The sequence below is a fragment of the Talpa europaea genome, assembly GCF_964194135.1.
Source record: "Talpa europaea genome assembly, chromosome: 11".
Lineage (NCBI taxonomy): Eukaryota > Metazoa > Chordata > Mammalia > Eulipotyphla > Talpidae > Talpa > Talpa europaea.
This window is the reverse complement of record NC_140078.1, coordinates 8,970,435-8,992,895: the sequence shown is the minus strand read 5'-3', so window position 1 is coordinate 8,992,895 and position 22,461 is coordinate 8,970,435. Positions and strand designations below refer to the sequence as shown.

The 22,461-nt window shown below is 47.5% G+C and overlaps 1 protein-coding gene across 3 annotated transcripts in view; it reads left to right on the top strand.

Annotated features, from left to right (window-relative positions):
• EYA2 (EYA transcriptional coactivator and phosphatase 2) overlaps positions 1 to 22,461 on the top strand; it is a gene marked incomplete at its 3' end in the record, with an annotated part of 128,396 nt that overhangs the window by 4,812 nt on the left and 101,123 nt on the right. For 2 of the 3 annotated variants that reach the window (XM_084247048.1, XM_084247046.1), the window contains exons 2-4: positions 5,407 to 5,452; positions 7,508 to 7,650; positions 13,092 to 13,214. In XM_084247048.1, coding sequence (XP_084103174.1) covers positions 5,407 to 5,452; positions 7,508 to 7,650; positions 13,092 to 13,214 — 312 coding nt within the window. The remainder of the gene's footprint in view (positions 1 to 5,406; positions 5,453 to 7,507; positions 7,651 to 13,091; positions 13,215 to 22,461) is intronic. The other variant, XM_084247047.1, reaches the window with a different exon arrangement.

Below are 22,461 nucleotides of genomic sequence, written 5' to 3'. Positions count from 1 at the left end.
CATCATTATTATTCAAGGGAAAATTGGATTTGAATTGTATCCCGTCTTCTGGAAAGAGAGTTCCAGAAGGGGGCAAAGTTGCAGAACTAAGAAAGCAAAGCTAAATAGAAATTTTTTTCTTTGAAATGCAGGTACATTTTGCAAATGTCAATGCTATAATCTCATTAAGTGTTTCCTCGGAGAGGTGAAACCACCGCCCCACAGAACAGGCTGGGCTGCCAGGTTTCCTCAGACTTCCTGACCCCCTCTGCCCTGGGCATGACAAGGTCTGATTTTCAGTTTCAGTCTCATGGGTTCCAGCCTGGGGCTGAAGAGATTCTTTTGACTCACTTCATTCAAGTCAGGTTGAGCTGCCAGGTTGAGCTGTCAGGTTGAGCTTTGCGGGTCCTCCCGGGGGGAGCCACAGGTCAGCTTCTCCTGGGAGGCTCTGGGCTGTATTCCTGGGGCTCAGCTCCTCCCCAAATACCTCCACCTGCATGGAACAGAAATCCCACCCTGGTGGAGTATTGGTAAAGTTTCAAGGGAGTGGGGAATCCCCTTCTTATGAAAAAGGGCACCCTTTAATTATCTGAGCCTCCTTGGGTACAGACCTGTCCCCTATGGCGACATCTCTCCCAGGGCAAATGTCACTCTCTCCCAGGCCACTTTCTGCCAGAAAGTCACACCAGCTCGCCTCCTGGTTTTCCTTTAAAGTGACTCCCTTCCAACCAATTCATCTTAAAAGGATGACTTCAAACCTTTCCCAGATATGAAAAATCATGACATCGATGGTCTCATCATTGTTCTAATATGATTAGAACGGATTTGTGATGATTTCAATAGAAGATCATACTGGCACCTGCTCTGGAATCCTCGCTCTCTGGCCTCTGGGGTCCTCATTCCTCCAAGTTCTCAGGAGCGGTCCAGAGACTCAGCGGGAGTCAAAATTGGGGCACACACTTTTGAACTCCTGATGTAGTGCTCCCTCCTACTGATCTGGGAGCACTTGAACCCCCCACCCCTAAGAGGGAGCTACGCTGAGTATTTACAAACATGCACCTTTTGTAGCAAAAGCTGCCTCGTGACGACTCACTCCAGAAATTCTCATCTCACCCTCGAAATCATCTCACTCGAAATTGTCTCATCTCACACTCAAAATTGCCTGAACTCACAGGATGTTAGAAGCAGCCCTTGGGGCCCAATTAGGCATCATAATAGTGGTTACTACTTTCAGAATCATTAGCTTCTTTAATCCTCCCAGTGAGAGGTAAAAAAGTGTGAACATTCAAATTGGGCTCCTGGATTTAAGTGGCTTAAGAAAGGGCCCCCAGAGAATGGGGAACTAATAACAGCTCCTGTGTGGAGTTGTTACCACTTGGCAGGTACCTGCTCCTGGCATCCTTGCAGCATCCTGTAGGTCTAAGGTATCACCCCTTTTTGCAGATGAGGCTGAGAGCAAGAAAGTGTCAGGTGAGGGTTCCCACTGTTATGTTGCAACAGAGGCAGGAGTTGAATTTGGGTCTGATGCCATAAGCCTACATGCTTTCTTTGGGAAAAAATTAGGTTAACAAATGATGAGATTTGGGTTGCAGATCTCTTCCCATAGTGGGTGCCAATAAACATTTGTCAAATGCATGAACCAGTGAGCAAACTGTCCTCGGGCGAGTTCCTTCACATCGACACACACACACACACACACAGTCACACCTAACTGTGTGTTCACACACAGACCCCAGCTTTAGTGTCCCCATATTGACCTCCTTGGACGCCGGTATGTGTTTGAGTTTGTGACTTCTAGAATAGATGTCTTTTTATGACCCCAGAACTGCGATTTTCTTTTTGAAAATAATTTGCTGTTCTTTGTTAGCCCGTGGTCTCAACTTGCTGCCCAGAGGGTGGTTTCTCAACCTGTTGCATCAGCCCTGCCTCGAGCTTCTTGACCTACAGACTCCAAGTCTGCATTTTATGGGGTCCCTGGGCGAATCCTATGAGTGTCCGAGCTCCCGTGCTCTTATGTTCTATACCATCCAGCTTATCCCTGGGCCCTTGTTAGAGTTGTCATCAAGTGTGTCTTCGTGTAATTATTAGGTCAGCCTCTGTCTCACCTGCTAGACAGGAAGCCCCTCAAGGGCAGCATCCTGCCTGCCTTTGCTCACTGTGCTAGCCCAGCTCTAGCACACGCCTGGCACATTCTAGGCAATGAATCAACAAGTGAACAAACCCATGAACTTATCCCAGAGGCTCTGACTATCTACTTAGCTAACCCTTCTCCCTGCACCTATAGGAAGCTGGGGAGGAAAAGGAGGCTTAGGATTTTAAACTCAGAAGTGAATGGAGGAGGATCTGCCCCTCCCCGCACGAGACGGCCACCCCACCTCCCCGCAGGCCAGCAGTGGGACTGGGAGTAAGTAGATCTGGCGATGAGTCAGGTCACTGGGGCTGCTGCCAGTGCTGCCATGTGGGCATAAGTCATCATGGCAACCTCTCCATCGACCTCAGCCTTGTCCACGATGGCGAGGTCAGTGGCACTGATGAGGCTAAGTGCAGCATGTGGGGTCAGTGGGAAGTCCCTCTCATCTGCTGGGCACCAGCTCCCACCATACCAGGGGCCCGGTGCTCCCCTGTGGACGATGACTGGCATGGTGGGATCATCCTCTCTGCTGACGGCGCTGTGTTTGTGACGCGGTGACCCTGAGAAGTATGGCCACTCCCCCAGACTGCCAGCATGCCCACCCCCGGGGTCTGCAATGCTCTGGCATCCTGGGGGCCTCATGACCAGTCCACACCCTCTCTACCCCTCTGGCGAGCTGTGGCTGTTGAGAACGTCATGCCTGCACCACAGCAAGGGCACCAGGGCCACCAAGAGGCGCTCTGCTCCCGGCGCACCCCTCTTTCCCCTGCACCCAAAGCCCTGAGCATCTCTGATCTTGACGCAGCCCCACTCCAGACCCCCCGAAGGAGGGAAGGCACCTGAAGAGCCCTCCCTTTTCAGCTGCTTTCAGGATTCTCAATGAGGCCTACGCCATCCTTACCAAGGAGAGAAGGAAGGTGAGGGGGGCGGGGAGCAGGGGAAAGGAGACCTTTCTATATATAATATAGTAATTTTCCAGGTTCTTGATCAGCCCCCACCACCACCCCCAGTGGCCCAGGATGAAAAGTTACATGTGATCCCAGTGAAAACCAGAAACAGATCAAGCCTGTGGTGAAATCACCGGGTCTGCAGGAGGAAAACCCCTCCGCGCCCACCGAGCGCTGCTTCTCAGGGGCATGGTCTCCCTCGGGGGTGCTGGGTGGGCAAGGTGGGGATCTTGCAGGTTTGCACAGCCGAGAGGGGACCTGCTCGTGCGGGGGAGGTTGATGCTCAACAATTCGGAGGCACAGAGGGCGGGGAGGGAAGCAGAGCATGCAAATCAGGCCACGGAGGTGGCCGGGCAGAGGCTGCTTCACATGTATCGAATGCCAGCGAATCGGAGCCCATGGGAATGTTTCCATAGATTTCGATTTTTATGAATATTTACGTACTTATTAAAGGAAACATATTCAACATGTTTAATTCAGTAACTTATGTATAACTAGACACTCAGATCACGGGTTTTTACCAATAATGAGACTGTGGCTGCTTAGAAAGAGACAATTCATTCTCCGGGCCTGCGAGAGGGCGAAGAAGGAGATGCAGGAGGCCCAGCCTGTGGCAGCAAACCCTGAGTGCGCACCTACTGTGCGCCAGGGGCTTGCCTTGACCTTAGACCACTGCTGTCCCGACTTTGTTTTCAATACCATGCACTGGAAGAAACGCATTTCACACTGCCTTTCTTGGACTCGGCCAGGAAGGTGATGAAGGAAATGGTTTGGAATTTAAATAATTCTTCTGTTCAAGCCCCAGCTCCTAAGCCCACAGGCTGGGCAGCTTGACGGCCCCCTTTTTTCATCCTTACTGTGGGAAAGTGACAGGCTTTCTCGCGGACATGGGGACTAAACGAGATGAGGGGTACAAGCAGTTAACACAGGGACTGGCATGTAGCTCACACCGTGGACTCCGTGGGTGCTGGCTGCTGTTATCACGGTGACTGTCACTGCCCGCTGCCGAGCCCCAGTTGCAGAGCTAAACCCCGGGAACCTGGCTCAGACCACGGTCCACCCCTTATGACCTGTGTGGCCTTGAGGGAGTTACTTGAACTCTCTGTGCCTCTGGTTCTGTAACATGGGCACATGAACAGAACCCTCCTCCTGGGAGGGACCATCAGGACTAAAATAATTAATCCAGGTAATGTAGTTCACTAGACAAATGATAGATTTCATCATCGTTATCATCATCACCACCGTCATCTCATTTAATCCTGACGTATCCTTGTGAGATTCCCCACCCTCCGCGCCACAGGAGGGAACTCTGCAGCCCAGAAACTCTGGGAAATCTGCCCAAAGTCTCATTACACTAAGTGGTAGATTTGGAATTGGAGTTGCTTGACCTGGCCTGCAGCTCCAGGGGTAAGAGAGGCGCGGAGCTCTGGGGGCTTTGGGGCCCTTCTCAGGAGGTACAGGGACACCCCAGCGGTGGCCTCCATTGTAGGGGCTGTGGCTGGCATGTTGCTACGGTTGGTAGATGGGTGATCTGGGATCTGCTGGGCTCCGCAGGAGGACATGGAGTGGCGCCGTTAAAGATGACACAGCACAAATACGCCCTGGGCATCTGTCCATCTGTAAAATTATCCTCTTGCAAATGTTCTCCCAGCTTAATCCAATCACTTCGCCATCACCCCAGCATCACTGTCTCTGGGCAGTGGTTGGGTCCCGAATGCCCAGGGATAAGGGGTACAGCAGCTGCACCAGGAGCTTGGGCCCCACACTGCCTAGAGCCGAGGAGATGACACCAGATGTGCCTGTGCCTTAGGGAAGGGGCCGGCCCCACCTGTACCACGCGGGCAGAAACAGGGAGGCCTGCAACGCCCGGTGCTGTCATTGGTAGGAGGAGACGGATGTTGGACAGTCAAAGCCAACCGGTGTCTGCCATTCTGGGGCCTTGGGTTGCCTTGGAGGGAGAGAAGAGAGTGGTTCTCCTTCCAGGGTGGGGACAGCACCAGTTTGGAAGTTGGGAAACCTGACTTGAGGTCCTAACTGTGACCTGGCCCACCCGTGTCTGTCCTGCCTCTCTGGCCTCAGGTCGTCTCTGGGGTGGGCGGGAGGGTGGACTCCACTCTGATGTTTCAAGATGCTATAGATTCTTTGCATGTGGTGCTTCAGTGAGAGCCTGCAAACTGTGCCCAGAAAACAAACAGCGCTCAGACGTCACCCTAAGTTTTTGTGTTTGAGAAAGTCCCTGGCGGCAAGTCTGAGTCTCTTCCCGGTTAAGCTGGCGTGTGAAGCCACAGCTTCTGCGGAGCGTGACTCTGACATCGAAAGCCCTTCACGGTTTTTCTTTTTCTCCCCCAGGCACCACCACATCCGCCCCCGCGAGTGTGTCCCAGCTCTTCGTGCGGTGAGTACCCCGCCTTGCGTCCTGCTCTCTGGAGGGTGGCGGCTCAGGCGGGTACCCCAGCACCAGCATTCATGAGCAGAGCCACCTCGAGCCAAGGACTCCTGGCCTCGGTCTCCCCATCTGGGAAAGGGGCCTGGCCCGCCTGCTGCCCCCTGAAGTGAGCGAAGGGGTTAAGAAGCGCCCAGAATGGGCCTGGAGCAGTGCTGCGTGGTGGCTGTTATTTCCTCCTTTCTTCTCTTTGTTCTTGTTTCTTCCTTTCCTTCTCTCCTTTCCGGGCGTCAGCTCTTTCTCCCTTCTCTCCTGTCTCTTCCCTTCTCTCTTCTTCCCTCTCTCTCGCCTGCCTCTCTCCATGTCCTCTCCCTCCTGCACCCCATCTTCCTCTCTTTACTCCCCTCCTGCCTGCTCCTTTCATCCTTTGCGCCAGCATGCACCCATCACTCCTTGCTGCCAATCCCCCACTGAGCCCTGGGGGCTTGGAGATGAGTGAGCCCTAGCCCCTGCCCTCAGAGAGCATCCAGCCTAGTGGAGGAGACAAGCCAGGAACCAGAGGTCTCAACACGGTGGGCAGAATGACCGCACCCTCAGGGGAGTGATCAGGACTGAGGGGGGCTTAGGGATGGCTTACCGAGGGTCCTCCAGGTGCCTCCCCCTTGGGGAGCTGCCCGCTGCACAGCACAGTCCTGACTTCGGCCTGGAAAGCAGGTCAGGTGCCCCTCATCTGAATGGTCAGCTCTGCTATGTCTGATCATGCTTCTCCCTCGGGAACATGGAGAAGCTTATTCTAAGGAACACGGTCTGTAGCCATCCTTTCCCTCCAGATGTTTGCAACTGTCAGTAGCAGCTGACGTCTGTTAAAACTCGCTAACTTTTCCCCCAAGCCTCAGGGCTAGCGAACTCCTTTCTCTGAGTTTTCATTTCAGCCCCTGTTTCATCCCAGCAGGATAAATTGGTTTTGATGGGAAGCAGAAGTTGATGAGCTCAGATTTCCTCCTTCTTCTTCTAAGGAAAGGTGTAAATTAGGAACATTTTCTAGTACAGTTTTCCACTTGGCACCAAGTCCTGACCCATTGGGTGCACTTCTAGGCACCTCACAGAGCAGGAATATTGACTGCTGAAAAGCCTTCCGGTGTTGGTTCTGGCATCTCCTGCACAAATGAGTTTCTTACGCACTTTGCAACAAGCTCCCCAAGCCTTCTCCATGGCAGTACCCAAAAAGAAAGGCAGGAGATCATCTTTTGATCACGCCATAAACATTTGCATGCAGCCATCTCACCCCTACCCTGAGGAGGAACTCTGTAACTGAACCTTTCACTAAAGTGTTTAACCAAAATGGAATCGGATACAGATTTGGGGCTCTCATGAGCATTTACCGGTAAATATGCCAGTTAGGATAGTTAGATACGGGATGTCAAGCCCAGGTGGATTTAGTATCTGGGTATTTAAACTAGAGGGTATGGGGCGGGCTCTGGAGCCAGAGTTCGAGTTTGGTATCAGCCGTGTGCTTTCAGTATGTTACTGAGAATCTGCCTCAGTTTTCTGGTCTATAAAATGGGGATAAGATCAGTAACTACCTCCAAGTGTTTGCACTGTAATGAGATATAACGAGCCAGTTCACATTAAGTGATGAGGGCAGTGCCTGGCTCCTGCTAAGCACAGGAATTGCTGGTTGTTTTCATTGTGAAGTGAAGTGGGACCGCTGTGTGCAGGGGGTGGTCATCTACAGAGGGGCTACTCAAGTCCAGGTGAGGCACTGCCGAAAGAGGAGAGAGGGCAGAGGGAGGGCCGCAGGGGGTGGTCTTACTGACCAGCCCTGGGAGTGGCCATAAATTCTGTTGGGCAGAACCCGGTGCTGACCCCACTGCAAGGGAGCTAGGAAATACAATCTTCCCAGTTTTCCAGAAAGAGGACAATGAAATGGGATTTGATGACCATATACATCGTCTCCGCCCTGGAAAGAGTAAATACCCAAAGGGAAATGGTGGTGTTGAGAGAAAATTAAGGAGGAAGGAATGCCAGGCTGGGTTCGCAGTGTTAATCTGCTCTCCTTCCACGCAGCCCTCGCCCACGTGCCCTGCCCAGCCAGCCCCCCGCAGCCATGGCAACCTACGGCCAGGCGCAGTACAGTGCCGGGATCCAGCAGGCCGCCCCCTACACGGCTTACCCACCTCCAGCACAAGCCTATGGAATCCCCTCTTACAGTGAGTACCAGACCAACCCTCGCTTTCTCCTGGTGTCCCCATCATCATGGTCTTTATTCTGCCCTTTGCCTCAGTTAGATGCAGAGTGATGAATGCAGCCTGAGTTTAGATTGGAAATACAGGAAAAGGACACTTAATATTTTTAAAAGCCTTATTTATTTATGCATACAAGAGCTGGGGTGCAGGCCAGAGGTACAGAGGGTGAGAGGATTCACCAGGGACAGGGTGGGCAGCAGAACAGGAGAATCTACTGAAATACACTGCTGAGGGGAGCAGCGGGCAAGACGGGAGAGGTCTGCTGCGCCATGCGAGTCAGGTTATCAAACGCATGCTTCAGTGGCTGCCAGTAGCTTCACGGTGCTGAGATTTAACCCCTGCACCACCAGGGAGACCCCGGGAGGGGTCTTTTAGACAAGGACCTGCTTCAGCTGAGAACTGAGACATGGCCACAAGCTAGAGCAAAAGGGAGAGCGTCCAGGCAGCAGGGACCGGCTGTGGGAAAGCCCAGAAAGCAGAAGGTGCTTGGCTAGTCACGAGCCCAGTGGCTGGAGCACCTGGGGCGGGAAGGTGGGAAGAGCCTGAGCGGCCTGGGGAGGATCTGGGATTTTATTCCAAGTGAACAGGAACTCCATGGTGGGCTTATAAGCAGATGACACATCTGGTGTTTTAAAGATCACTTGGGCTGCTGTTGAGGAGGTTGGATTGGAGGTTGGCTGCAAGAGGAGACACAGGAAGGGCAACTGGAAGTCAGAGAAAGCCTGGGGGAAGGAGGAGGCCAGAGGCCGTGGCCAGACACGTGGACAGATTCAAGAGCTACGTTAGAGGTGGGAATGGCAAGTCTAGAGGTGTTGCTCGGGCCTTGGAAAATTATCACCCTCGCTGAGTTCTGCCACCCACAGTTCTCAAAACTCCATGACCTGGTGCTCCTTAACAACAACAACCCACCCCCCACCCCGCCCCGCCAACCCTACCAGAGGGCCCCATCATTAGTCTCCTTTGAGAGATAAATGGAGGGAGACAGAGGGGAATGACACCTGCATCCTGACTGGTGTCCAAGTCCTTAATCGAGAGCGCCATTCCCTAAATCCCAGGGGATTACCTATGACAGACCTCAACCAACAGGTGTGGGCCTCATTTCTAACTCTCTGTCCCTCCGGTGCTAAAAGATGTGTGATACAACCACACAAGTGTGACCCTGCCTGGCTGACAGCCAAGAAAAATGAAGCCATATTATTTCCCAGCATAAAGGAAAAAACTAGGCCTGTCCCCAGGTCAAACATGGCATCGTGAAAATTGATTTGGTGCAGTCGTTTTACCGTCTCAGTTACTTTCTGAGAGTCCATTCCCTGGCATAGGGATGAGAGCACCTGTCCTGGAGTTGCCCCGCCAGGGTCACACCCACCTCTGACCCTCTGCCCCTGGCTGTCCCAACACCTGGGAGCACCTCAGTGCTCTCATTCAGCTAAGTCTATCTCCCCACCCCCAATTGTTGTGTGGATTAAACAAGATTGTCCACACCAGAGGTCAACTCACTTTGTAAAGGGCCTGACGGTAAATATTTTCAGCTTTGTGGACCATGCAGTGCCCATCACAACTACTGGACTCTGACTATGGGTCCTGAAAGCACCAGGCAGTATGTAAACTAATGGGAATGTCTATGTGCCAATAAAACTTTATTTACATGTCTTTGTGCCAATAAAACTTTATTTACACAAACCAGAGGTGAACCAGATTTGGCCCAGGGACCATAATTCGTCAGTGCTGATCTATATGTAGGGCTCAGCTCCCAGGGCCTGCCCAAGGCAATGGCCAATCACAGTGGTGGAGGCAAGGCTTTCCCACCCACCAAGGACATCCATGTCACTGAATAATGACAGATGGCATGAAGAGCCGGTTCCTTTCGCATATACCTGGACCCAAGCAAGCAGTGTTTGCTCATTGTCTGAACAAACCTTGTTGAGTCTTGTTAGGAAACTTTTTTCATTGCTTCTTGGCAGAGAGCATTACCTTTGTTTAAATAGCTTCAGGGAACTAACAAAAAATTAAGCAAACTAGAGGTAAGCAGGTTACAAGTACTGAGCATTTTTTTTTTCTCAATTTACTATGCAACGTTTCAGACATAGGTAAAAGCATGAAAAGTAACTCTACAAAAACCACGAGCTGGCCACACAACTTAAGTGAAGAACAGATTACCCACTTTCCTTCTCAGGCATCCCCAGCCCTGAATTTGACATTTATCATTCTTCTGCAGTTCATTTTGTAGAATAGGGGTCAGCAACTTGCTAGTCAATATAAAGAACTTGCTAGTAAATGTTTTCAGCTTTATAGGCCACATAATCTCCATCGCAACTATTCAACTTTACTGGTGTCATGCAAAACCAGCTATAGACATTACATAAATGAGTGGATGTGTCTTTGCTTCAATAAAAATGTATTTATGAAAAAAATCATCAGGTCACCTGCAGCCCATGGGCTATAGTTTGCCAACTCCTGATGTAGAGTATTAGGTTGCATTGCTTTGCAGCTTTCCAGACATTATTTTTTAATATACATTCTTTTGACACTTGCTTTATCCACCCCCAAATTAGGTCTGTGAAATTTATCCCTCTTCATGCAGGTAGCTATGTAGTTCATTTATTTTCACCACCATATAATATTCCATTATTTGACTATATGGCAATTCATGTATTCATTACACCCAAAACAGCAGTTGTGAATCATTTCTCATGGTTCTGTGGGTTGGCTGGAAGAGCCTGCTACTGGTCTCATCTGGACTCTCAGGCAGGTCAGCTCAGAGCTAGGCTCAGCTGGCTCAGCTGGCAGGGCTGGGCCTCTTTCTTGTTTGACCTTTACCCCCAGACTTCCTCACAGCATGGTGGTCTCAGATTTCCTGGAAACTACAAAGTCTTTTTGATGCCTGGTCCCCAGAACTCACACATAGCACTTCAGACGCTTCCATTGGTCATCACAAGTCACAAGACTGCTGCTGAGATTCTCAGGATGAAAATAGACTCCTCTTGATGAGAGAGCTGTGAAATATTGTGGCCATGTTTTCCATGTTGGCATCTATGAAATTTGAAATATAGGAAGCAGGTAGTAGACCTCCCATGTCTATCTAGAAAATCCTTGCCATCTTCCTGTACCGCTCAAGAAAGAAGTGTGGAGCAGCCTCCACACTGCCCCTGCAAAGCAAGGCTAAGATTTTTCCTCCAGATAAGTTCCTGGAGGCGGGAAGCAGGGACTCACCTTCCTTGGTTCAGGGTTTCATGCATTAAGAAACCAGAGCCTAAAAGTCTTCTGTTGAAGCAAGCAAGATTGTCAGAGCAAAGAGCTCAGTTAAACTACAGCATGGGAGAGCTGGAGGAGGGTCTTTAAAGCCCTTTGTAACTCACTGCACTCTGATCTGGGTGCTACTGGGAACACATGGTATGCAAATGAACTTTAAAAGAATATTATAGCTAATCTATTTCAATATGTATCATGAAAAATATATGTAACTTAGTGAGCCTGTACTTTGTTGGTTATTATTAATTAAAGCAAGCAGAGTTTTTAATTTGAGTTGATTTTAAAAGTATATGAAATGAATAATTTTTTGATGGTCCTGGGATATGGAAAAATCAAGCAAAATATACACAAGTGATTGTAGCTGGGAAAACTCTGACCTAATTCAAACCTCTAATTTTTTTCATGAGAAAATTGAGGCTCAGAGTGGAGGGACTGCTTAAGTAATATCACAGAGCCAGGAACTGAGAACTCTGAGCTAATGAAGAGTTTGCATCAGGGACTGTTGATGTTGCAAACTCAAACCAGCATGTATTGTTCCTCTGCTCAGAGTACTCCAGGGCTCTGCTCACTCAGGGAGATCATAGCCAAAGACCTCTCAGTATGTTCTGACTACCCTGCCTTGGCCTCCATGGCCTCTCTAAGCTCACTTCCTGCCCAATCCTCCACTCCAGCCACATGGGACTCTGCTGCTTGCTCTGCCAGCAGGCCAAGCGTGACCCTGCCTCAGGGCCTTTGCACACACCTCCTTCTGCCTGTTCTGTTCCCTTTGCCTGGGCACTCTACCTCCAGATATCTATCCAAATGTCTTGCTGCTCCACTTCCTTTACATCTTTGTTCAGATGTCACCCTTCCACAGGACTTATCCAGATCATTTACTTAAAATTCCATTTGTTCCTTTTCCTTTAGCCAACTCTCCAACCCTTCCATGCTTTATTCTTTTCCATAATACCTTAAGACTATTATAAATGGAATCCAAAAAACTCAATCCCGTGTGGGGGGTTAGTTAGTGTGCAGTAAATGCGGTGGCGGGGATCAGTGAGTGTGTCTGGCCAGCTGAGCATGCCAGGGTTTGGGAGCTAGTTGTATTCTATCCAAATTTATTTTACCAGAGTGCTTTATGTGTCGTTCAATTCTACTATGTGTTTCCCTTATTTTTCTACTCTCAGTCTCCTCCCACCAGGCTATAAGCTCCAAACAGAGATATTTTGACTATTCATTCATGCTGTGTCTCCAGTGTCAAAAATCTTTCACTCCTGGCCCACTGTAGTGCCGAGTTAACACTTGTGGAATGAACAATTAGTGTGTCTCTGTTGTTGACACCTCTGCAATTCACTTGCTTACTTGGTGGTACCACCATATTAGCTGAAGGCTGTGTGAAACCTGCAGGTCATTCCTGAGCCTCTTATGGAAGCCCACAAGAGGTTTTATTCCATCTTTTTACACCAGTAAGCATTCTCTTCATTTATGGGAGTGAGTAGGTGAAGAGGGAAGTAACAATTAAAAAACTACCTCCAGAACATCTTACAGAGCAAAGATGGTTCACTTAACACCATCACCCAAAATCCTGATGGACAGTTAAACCATGCACGGTGCTACTCTGTGGAGCAGGTGATTTGCAGGCTCAGTACCCTCAGAGCTAGGCAGGAAGCAAGAAGCTGACGGCATGTGCAAATTATGAAACCTGGCAGGCCTGCCTTCCCTTATCCACTTTTGATAGTGTCCTAAGATGTAAAAAAAAAAAAAATGTGAAGCTACAATGAAAAAATAATTCCTTAAAACCAACCTCCTCAATGTCACCAAGTAAGCACAAACTGTGGTGACCTGGGAAACACGCAAACTAGGGAGCCTATGGGATTGTCTGTTGTCACGGGGGGACACAGACCACACCATCCTGTTGCTCATGGGAAATCATAAATCAGAATTTTTGGTAAAATCTGCTGATTTTTAAATAAAAGCAGCAAATTCAGATTTTCCTTTAAAATATTCACCTCTATTAAACTATGTCTGTAGGCTACCTTTGGCTCACAAGCCAGTTTACAGCTCCAGGTTTGAAAGCTGATAAAATTGCATGCAGTCTTGACTTAGCCGCTCTTCTACAGATGACAAGGAAGCATCCTAATCACATGTCACTGATGCTTCTTTTTCCTCCTTCTAAGGTATCAAGACAGAAGACAGTTTGAACCATTCCCCAGGCCAGAGTGGATTCCTCAGCTATGGCTCCAGCTTCAGCACCCCACCCACTGGACAGAGCCCATACACCTACCAGATGCACGGTCAGTGTATGCTTCAGCCCCTCCCTGCGTGTCTCCAAGGCACTGCCTGCATTGGGTGTACAGTTGTTTGTTCATTTATTCAACAGATTTATTGAACACCTACTATGTGCCAGAATCTATCTCAAGTAATGGAGTTTCAATAGTAGACAGAATAGGTAACCTATACCTACCCTTGTGACAAGAGGGAGATTGACAATAAATAAGGCAGCAAATAAACAGACTAATTTTGGAAGAGGTTGAGTACAATGAAGCAATAAACATGGTATTTGAATAGAGAATGATGAGCAGTTGAAAGGTCAGGAGAGGTGACTTATGTACCTTTAGATTGAATCATCAGGGAAGACTCTTTGAAGAGGTGACATTGAACAAAGGACCCAAAAGGTCTCTGAGGCAGAACCAGGCATGTGCAGGCCTGGGGGCTGAGCTTTCCAGGCACAGGGACTAGTCAATGCAAAAATTGTATGGGGAGAAATATCTTTTTTTTTTTTTAATTTAACATGTTACATTTCACAAATGTAAGGGGTATTTCAAAGTGATTGTCATTGAAGCAGTATTTTTCACATCATTATAGAACAGTGTTATAGTCTATATTCAGTTTATTGCCCATGAAATCCCTGGCTTATTTATTATCTGTTACACCTTCAAGCCTATCCCTCCAACCCATCCCCTGGTAACCACCATTTTATTCTTTGATTTCCCCCCCCACATATAAATGATGTAACGTAGTGTCATCATTCTCTGTCTGGCTTGCCTCATTTAGCATAACATGCTCAAGGTCTATCCATATTGTCATAAATGGCAGGATCTCCTCCTTTTTCATGGCTGAATAATATTCCATGGTATGTTTCTATTCAACCGCTCATGGGCATGTGGTTTGTTCCATATCTTGGCTACTGGGAATAGTGTTGCAATAGACATGGGAGTGTATATATCTCATTGAAAGCCTGTTTTGATTATATTCCTTGAAGAGGAATTGCTGAATTTTATGGTCTATTTTTAGTGTTTTTGAGGAACCTCCATATTTTCCATAGATCTTGGACTAATTTGTGTTTAGTGTCCAACAGTGTCTAAGGGCTTCCTTTTCACCAGTACCTTTTGTCTTGTCTTCTTGATGATAGCCATCCTAACTGGTGTGAGCTGGTCTCTCACCTGTGGTTTGATTGGCATTTCTCTGAAGATCAGAGATGATGAACATCTTTTCATGTGCTTCTAGCCCATTTTGATGTTCTCCTTAGAAAAATGTCTGTGCAGTTCTGCCCACTTTTTGATAGGATTGTTTGAGCTTATTGTTCTTGTGTGTTTTTTAAATATATTTTAGATATTAATCCCTTTTCTAATATATGCTTTGCAAAGCTTTCCTCCAACACTGTAGGCTGCCATTTCATCTTGTTAATTGTTTGGAGGAAAAGGTCTTTATGTGTTTGAAGTGCAGAACAGAGTCCAGTGAGGCTGGAACAGAGGGGGTGTAGCAACCACATGAGCAGCTGGAGACAGAGCAGGCCCAGCAGAGCAAAGGCTGCAGGCAGGAGAACCTCCTTAGTGGGGAGGGACTCCATTGGAGACTTGGGAATCTGGGTGTCATGAGTAAAGAGGGGAGAGATGGACGTGAAATAGGAGCATGGAGCAGGACATGTGAAACGGTGATATTTCCTCTCTGGTCCTTGCAGCAACCACCTAAGGTGGGCACCATCAAACCTGCTTCACAAAAAATGAGGCTCAGAGGGAAAAGTGACTTGCTCAAGATCACAGAACCAATAAGTGTTCAGAGCTGGGTTTCCAGAATCCCAGCTCTCACTGACCTTTCAGTGCTGTTTCCTGGGCTTCTTCATGCTGCCAGGCACTGCCCTGAACTCTGCATACATACTTCCCCTTAATCCTCCCAACAGCCCCATGAGGCAGAGTCTGTCATTACCCCCACCTTACAATGGAGAAACTGAGGCACAAAGTGCTAAAGTAATTTGCCCTCGGTCATGTGACTGTGGCCATGGGATTTGAAGGGTGCAGTTACCCTTGGGAGCCTAGGCACACAACCACACACCACCCTACTCTCCACACTCCTGTGGATCCATCTAGAAGACGATTCTGCATGGGTGAACCCTGATCTCAACCTTACCCCTACCCCCCACCCACTCAATCCCCATCAGCCCTTCACAAATGGAAAAACATCTGCTCTGTCCCCGCACCCGACCATGGTTATTTTCTTATCGTCCTCCTGGCCCAGATGCCAGAAGGACCACAACAACAGCTGGACTTTGTCCCAATTAACTGCCTTCAGCCTAATGCTAATGGCTATGAACTGCTCTTGAGGCAGCCCAGACATTTTGCAAGCCTGACATATTCCTCCTTAAGTATTTTTTTCAAACACAAACACACAGAACACTCACACACCATGCCCATGTGCTTCCTATTAACTTTTTTTTTCGAGTTGTTCCAGCAGAGAAATAAACTCTCTGTAGGATTGCAGAATAGAAGACATGGGTTGAGCTTAGTTTTAAAAACGAATGAGGAAATGAAGAGGGAGATTGAGACTGTTTTAGGCCAGAAAGCCTCAGTCTTCTTGGAGTAAAATTAGTTTAGAAGCTGAGAAGAGTCTCTATCTTTTCTAAGAATTACAAGCAGAATTTGGGGGAAGCAAGGAGATGCCTACCCCATTTTTTAAAGGTGTGTAAACTGAGGCACAGCAGCAGAGTGGCTTGTATAAGGTCACAGGGCAAGCAAGAATACAATCAACTGACCTGCCTAGGTTTTCTACCTAATCTGAACTTCCAGAAACTTCAGCAGAGTCATTGCCACCCCAGGCCCTGGTCTGAGATCTGTATCTGTTTGGATAACATTGTCCCTCCAAACGTACAACAAACGTAGAAGAGAAAAGTTCACAGCCTTTGCTTGGTTTTGTATTATCTTTTTTTAAGTTCACACAGGGGGTTTTTATAGCTGAAATGCATTTCTTTTGGGTTTGAGTTTTTGTTGTTTGTTTCTTTTTGGCATGTCCTGCTTAAACACTGCTATTCACATAAATGACCACAAAGATTAAGAAAGAGAAGAAAAAAACATCTGAGTGTGTGTTGTAAGAACTTGCTGGTGCCATGCAGGGGTCCAGCACTGTGGACCTGGGCTATGCTCCATCCTGGCTGTGCCTCACATCTGTGGTTGAGACGCTTGACTTCTCTGTGCCTCGGTTTCCTCACCTGTGAAAGTGGTGTCATAGGGAGATGACCCCATGGGACTTTTGCAGGCAGCTATGAATAATTCATGGCACATCAGACAGAGTTCATAAAGGCCCATAAAGACTGGGTGCTCTTTTTGTTTTTCCTCTTAGCCCTTTTATGACATGGATATTTACATAGCAGAGAGTCCAATAGAGTGAATTATTGACATTTATCAAAACCCTAGTGGACATTGACACTGCCATGAGGCTAAGGGAGGGGAGTGAAAGGGACCTCGAAGGTGGTGATGGGGGATAAATAAGTAAATAAATACACAAGTTGGCAGAGGGGTTTCTGAAACCTAAATCATTAACTACTTTGAGATCAAAATCATTCTGGTGCCACTGTCCCTGGCCCGAGAGAGCCATGTGACTTTGGTCAATTGTTTCCTAGTTCTTGTGTTCACAAATGTTCATTGAAACAGTAAAGAGGAGGGCATGATGGTCAAATATATCAATTATATTTGGTAAACAGTGTGAGACACAAAGTTAAGTGGGCATCTTCCCTGCAGTAGTTCCGAAACTTTTCCAGTCCCGTGCACCTTGTGACTCTCCAAGGATGGAATTTGATAGTTTTCCCAGGTGATTTGAACAGGAACTTTCTCCCCACACAATGCCTGTGTGCACTAGAAAGCTCTGGATGTGATGATCTTCCTATGTTAACATTGTTTGATTCTTCTTTTCTTTTTTTTTTTTTAAGAATGAACCTGTGTGCTTTCCTTTAGTTCTGTATTTTAGTTGATTTAATTTTTGCTGAAATATGATTCACATACCATCAAATTCATCCTTTTAAAGTGTGCATTTTAGTGGCTTTGCTCTAGTCATAAAGTTATGTAGCCATGACCACTATCCAATCCCCCATTTTCATCAGCCCAAAAAAGAAACCCAGGTCTATTCTCCATTACTCCCTATTTCCCCTCATTTAAGCAGTCGTTTAAGCAGATTATGCATTTAACTAGTTTAAACATCTACAGAAATCTCTTCTACTCTTATTCCCCCATCCACTCAGTTCCCAAGCCCTCCACAGTTAATCACTTGTGCTAGATTTTGAACCCATCCATAATTTCTTTTGCAAATATTGGCAAACATGAGCACAACCTATTATACTGCGTATTTCTCAGTCAATATTTAACTCATACATGATTCGTAAATAAGGAAATGACATCAGTATAACTCTGATGTTGCACTGATTCCTTTGCTTTTAGGATTTTCTCCCTATTACTGGCTTTAGGCAATTTAATTTTTATGTGCTTCGGTATAGTTTTCTTTATGATTCCGGTACTTCAGGATCATTGAACCTCAAACATGTGAGCTTATGATTTTTGGGAATTTGGAAGTTTCTGAACATTATTTCATCAAATATTTCTTCTCCTGTCCTCCCACCCCATGTCTTCAAGTTCACTCATCTTTTCTTTTAATCTGATCTGTTGTTAATTACACCCTTGGCATTTTTCATCTCTTACATAGCTTTCATCTCTACAAGTTTTATTTTGGTCACTTTTTAATGTCTTCCATGTCTCTACTTAACATATCCCATCTTTCCTCCAGCTCCTTGGACAGATGGAATATAGTTACAGTAACTATTTCCTGTCCTTGCCTACTAATTCTATCATCTGCCTCTTCTAGGTTGTTACTGATTTTTCTCATTATATGTCACAGTTTCCTGCTTCTTTGCATGCTGCTAAGTTCTGATTGGATCCCAGACATTATTGGGTGCCAAATATTTTTATATTCCTATGAATATTCTTGATTTTTGTTCTGCAGTGCGGTCATGTTACATGAGACTAGTTATACATTTACCTGGTTTAAACATCATTCAAGCCTTGCTTTCAACTTAAGTAAGTCAAGCTGTATTTGGTCTCTCTCCACCTAACAAAGTTTTCCCAGTACCAAAGCAACCCTCTCTGAGGATTCTGCCTAGTACCCCTTGAATTCTGAGGTTTTCCACTCTGAGTGGTAGGAACAGAAACTATTCCTGACTCTGTCATGAGCTCTAAGGATGCTCTGTCTAAACTTTTTGGGTGGTCCTCTCCCGGAACTATGTAATCATACAGCTCCCTTCTCTCAAGGATTGCCATCTTAGGAATTTATTTTTTATACTACTCAGCCCCTCTTATTCAGTCTCATCAGGAAGTGGAAGAAGTAAGGATGCCTGGGTCCATTTGCATTTTTTCCAGCACATGTGGTTCCATATTTTCTTAACTGAACCCCAGATTCCAAGACCACTTATGAAAGGAAAAGATTGCAAGCCAGGTGGTGACTTGGGGAGCAGGGAAGATCACCCTTTGAGTCCTGCACCTTGGGCTTATTTCATTAGCGAGGCACACTGAGCCCTGAATGGTGGGCATCCTTGGACCTGGGGTACAGTGGAGCTGGTGCCCTGTTTCTTCCTGGCAGCAGCCACGTTCAGGCTGTCCGGGCCCAGCCCATTTTGAGCAGGCTCATTCTGCCTGGTTTGACTGCGTCGGTCAAGACAGGAGCCAGGCTTGGATTCCCTGGGGTTCCTGGACTGAGGTCAGCGTTCCTGGTGTGAGTCAGCAGTTCTGCTCACAATGAAGTGGGTGAGGTTTTCCCAGGCGGGTGAGCACTCTCGCACCAGGCAGCACCTCCATCCTGGCGGTCACCTTCATGGATGTTGGCTGGCTCGCTGCCTCCCACTGGAGCCGACGCTGCTGGGTTTAGGAAGGACAGAGGCTGTGCAACCAGTTTAATTCAGTTGCCCTTATGTCCGAAACCACTGGAGAGACACATGAACAGTCAGAGACTGCGAATATGTTTGGAGATAGGGTGAAGTTTCATCAATGACCATTTGTTCTGATAGTACTTTCCTAGAGACCTTTCTGTGATGACAAAAATATTCTGTATTTGTCCAGAATGGTGGCCACCGGCCACCTGTGGCTGTTGAGCATTGAAATGTGGCTAGTGCCCTGAATGACTAAATTTTTAATGTTCTTGAACTTTGATTAGTGACAACAATGGAAATATGCTAATGGCTACCATGTTGGGTAGTTCACTTTTAAGGATGACTAAAAATCAACTTTTGATCTGATTAGGGCAGGGGTGAAGATGAGTAATTAGTAGATGTTATGGATTAAATGTTTGTGTCCCCCTAAAATTGTGGGATTCTATTAAGAAAATATGGAGCCACATGTACTGGAAAAAATTTTAGGGGGACACAATTTTAGTCCATAATATCTACAAGTTACCCCTAACACCCAAAGTGTTGCTATTTGGAGAGGAGGCCTTAGGGAAGTAAGTGGAGTCAGATGAGGTCATGAGGGCAGAACCCCTGTGATGAGACTGGTGTCTTTAGAAGTAAACTGAGAGAGCAAGCGAGAGAGAGAGAGCACACTCAAGAGAGTGAGCTGTGATTCCTCAGAGCGCACAGAGGAAAGGCCACGTGAGGACACAGCGAGAAGATGACCATCTCCAACCCAGGAAGTGAACTCTCATCAGAAACCAAATCTACCGCATCTCGAGCTTAGACTTCCAGCCTCCAGAACTGTGAGAAATCATGTCTGTTGTTGAAACTACCCAGTGCATGGGGTTTTGTTATGACAGATCCAGCTGACTAAGACAGTCATTTTCTGAGACATGCAAAAGCAGAGGTGGAAAAGCTGAGCGCTGGGAACATGTTTTTGTTTCTCTTTTGGAGCTGTTCCACTTTCTCTTCCTGCCCATCGGGAGAGGGATTTTCAAGGCAAAGCCACCAAAACAAGGGCATAAGAAGCCCATGCAGAGTTGAGCACTTGCAGGAACGAGCCTGGCGCCTTCTTAGAGCTGTTGTTCCAGCCATGTTAAAGGGGCTCTGTGCTGGGCACGAAGAATAGGGGCAGGCAAGACGGTGTGCCCCTGACCGCTGAGTCGCCGTCCAGTCGTTTGACAATGATCAAACAATGACACAAATCATAAAATTGCATCTAGAAAGTGCTAGGAGGCAGGACTGAGATGGTGGGTGAGGGGGAGGTTGAGGGATGTGGGGGCCGCTCAGGCACACCCCACAAATGCGGAAAGAATGTTGACTTTGGCCCTGATGACTCAGGTGAGGAGCAGTGGAGAGCTCTGAGGAAGGAGTAATGTGCCCCATGCGAGGGGAAGCAGGTTTGCTCTGGTCACCTGGGAGAGCAGACTGGGTGAGGATGGCAGCAGGAGGCCCCGGGCGCAGGCTCCGCGCGGTCCGGGGAAAGACCACAGAGACTCTGCTTGGGGGCAGTGAGGACTCTGGACAGGTTTTGATGTGAAATTGACAGGAATTGCCAAGGGGTTGGAGTAGGGGTGCAGGTGGAGAGGGGCCAGTGAGGCCTCACCCTGAGCTGGATGTGCTGCTGACCAGCTTCCAGACTGTCAGGATCTCCCCAGGCCCTGGGGAAGGAGCTTCATTTCAAGCCGAGTTTTCCTTGGCAGGCAGGTGGGGCCTGCGAGTGGGGAGCAGTCTGGACCCCGAGCTATTTACACTGCTGACTCTTAATCTTAATGCCCCCTTCCTATAGCCAATATCCTAGAAACTTCCTTTTCTACCTTGAAATTTAAGTGGTATCTCATTTAACTTGTTTTTTAAAGTCAAACAGAATGTCTTTACTATAAAACAAAGTCACTTGTAAACTCTGTTTTTGAACATGGAACTGCCTGGGCATGTCCACACAAATTGACATAATAAAATAGTCAGACACACCCAGGCCGAGACTCTGTGTCCCAGCAGCACAGACATCACCTGCCATGAGGCCCCAGTCACGTGACTGCATAGTGGCAAACGGCTCTTGGTGAGATCTGGACAAAACAAAGGACAGGCATACTCCTCTTGGTGGAAGTCACCCCAATGAAGACAGCCCCCCTGGAGCCTGTCATCCCCCAGGGATGAGACTGCTGAGTCAATAGCATGGTCTGTTGAGTATATTTCAAACCAACACACACTACGGGGAAGCAATGAATGGGCACAGGTGACACTTTTGGGAGAGGGGGCACCGAGGTGGCAGGGCCTCACTGCCTGCACCCTGGGTTCTGTGTGCACGCCGTCCTCGCTCTTAGCCCCAATGGTCTCCCCAGTGAAAGCATGTGGCCACTGAGAAGATATTGAAGTTGGGCGAGAGGCTCAGCCGGCACGAGGGGTCTGGAGTCCACCCTCTGTGTTGTGGGAGATGCTGGCTGACCACACTGGTGACTTTTAACCTTATTTCTAGCCCAAAGGACCTATTTCTGTGGGCCAAGATGGTGCCCTAATGGTGGCCAATTTGGAAGTAACATAACTGGCAGTGTAAGGGTGAGTGAGCAGGTTCTTTCTAATACTGAAGGCTGACCTACTCCTTCCAGCCCCTCCTCTTGCATGTGCATCCAGCCTTTAATCACAGATTGCACTCATGTTTTCTTGAATGCATCACACCAGGTTATTGACTCTCTGCAGAGTTCTGCCTACATCTCACAAGCTACTTGCTTACTCACTAAGTTTCAGTAACACTTCTGATGAGTTTCACCCACCCCTTCTTTCTCTTATTTTAGCACAGAATTGAATACTTCGCTCTGTGCCATTAAGAATAATGAATAGTAAAATACATAATAAGTAATAAATACTGTTATGGTAGTATTCTTGCGAAGTTTAACTTTTGTTAAAATCCTGGGGGAAAAACCCTTTGCATGTTTAAATAAAACGGACTGATGGACAAGGGCTGGCAAATTTTTTCTGTAAAAGGCCAAATGGTAAGTATTTTAGGCTCCAGGAGCCATGCACCTTTGTTCCGGTTACTCATAGCTCTGCCATTGCAGCTTGAGAGAAGCCACAGACAATGCAGATGAACGGGCAGGCTGCTTTCCACTAAACCATTATTACTCTCAGAAACAGATTGGACTTGATCCCCAGACTAGTTTGCTGGCCCAAGTGCTATACGATCAGCTCATTAAAGCCAGGTCTTCGCCTGGCTGGTTAGATATTTTGAATGGCTGGTTAGATATTTTGAAAGTCAGGTGGAACCTATTTTGCTGGACTGTTCATGAATTGCAAAATGTCTAGCACTCCCATCACCTGCCCACTAAATGCTACTAAATATTCCCCAATAA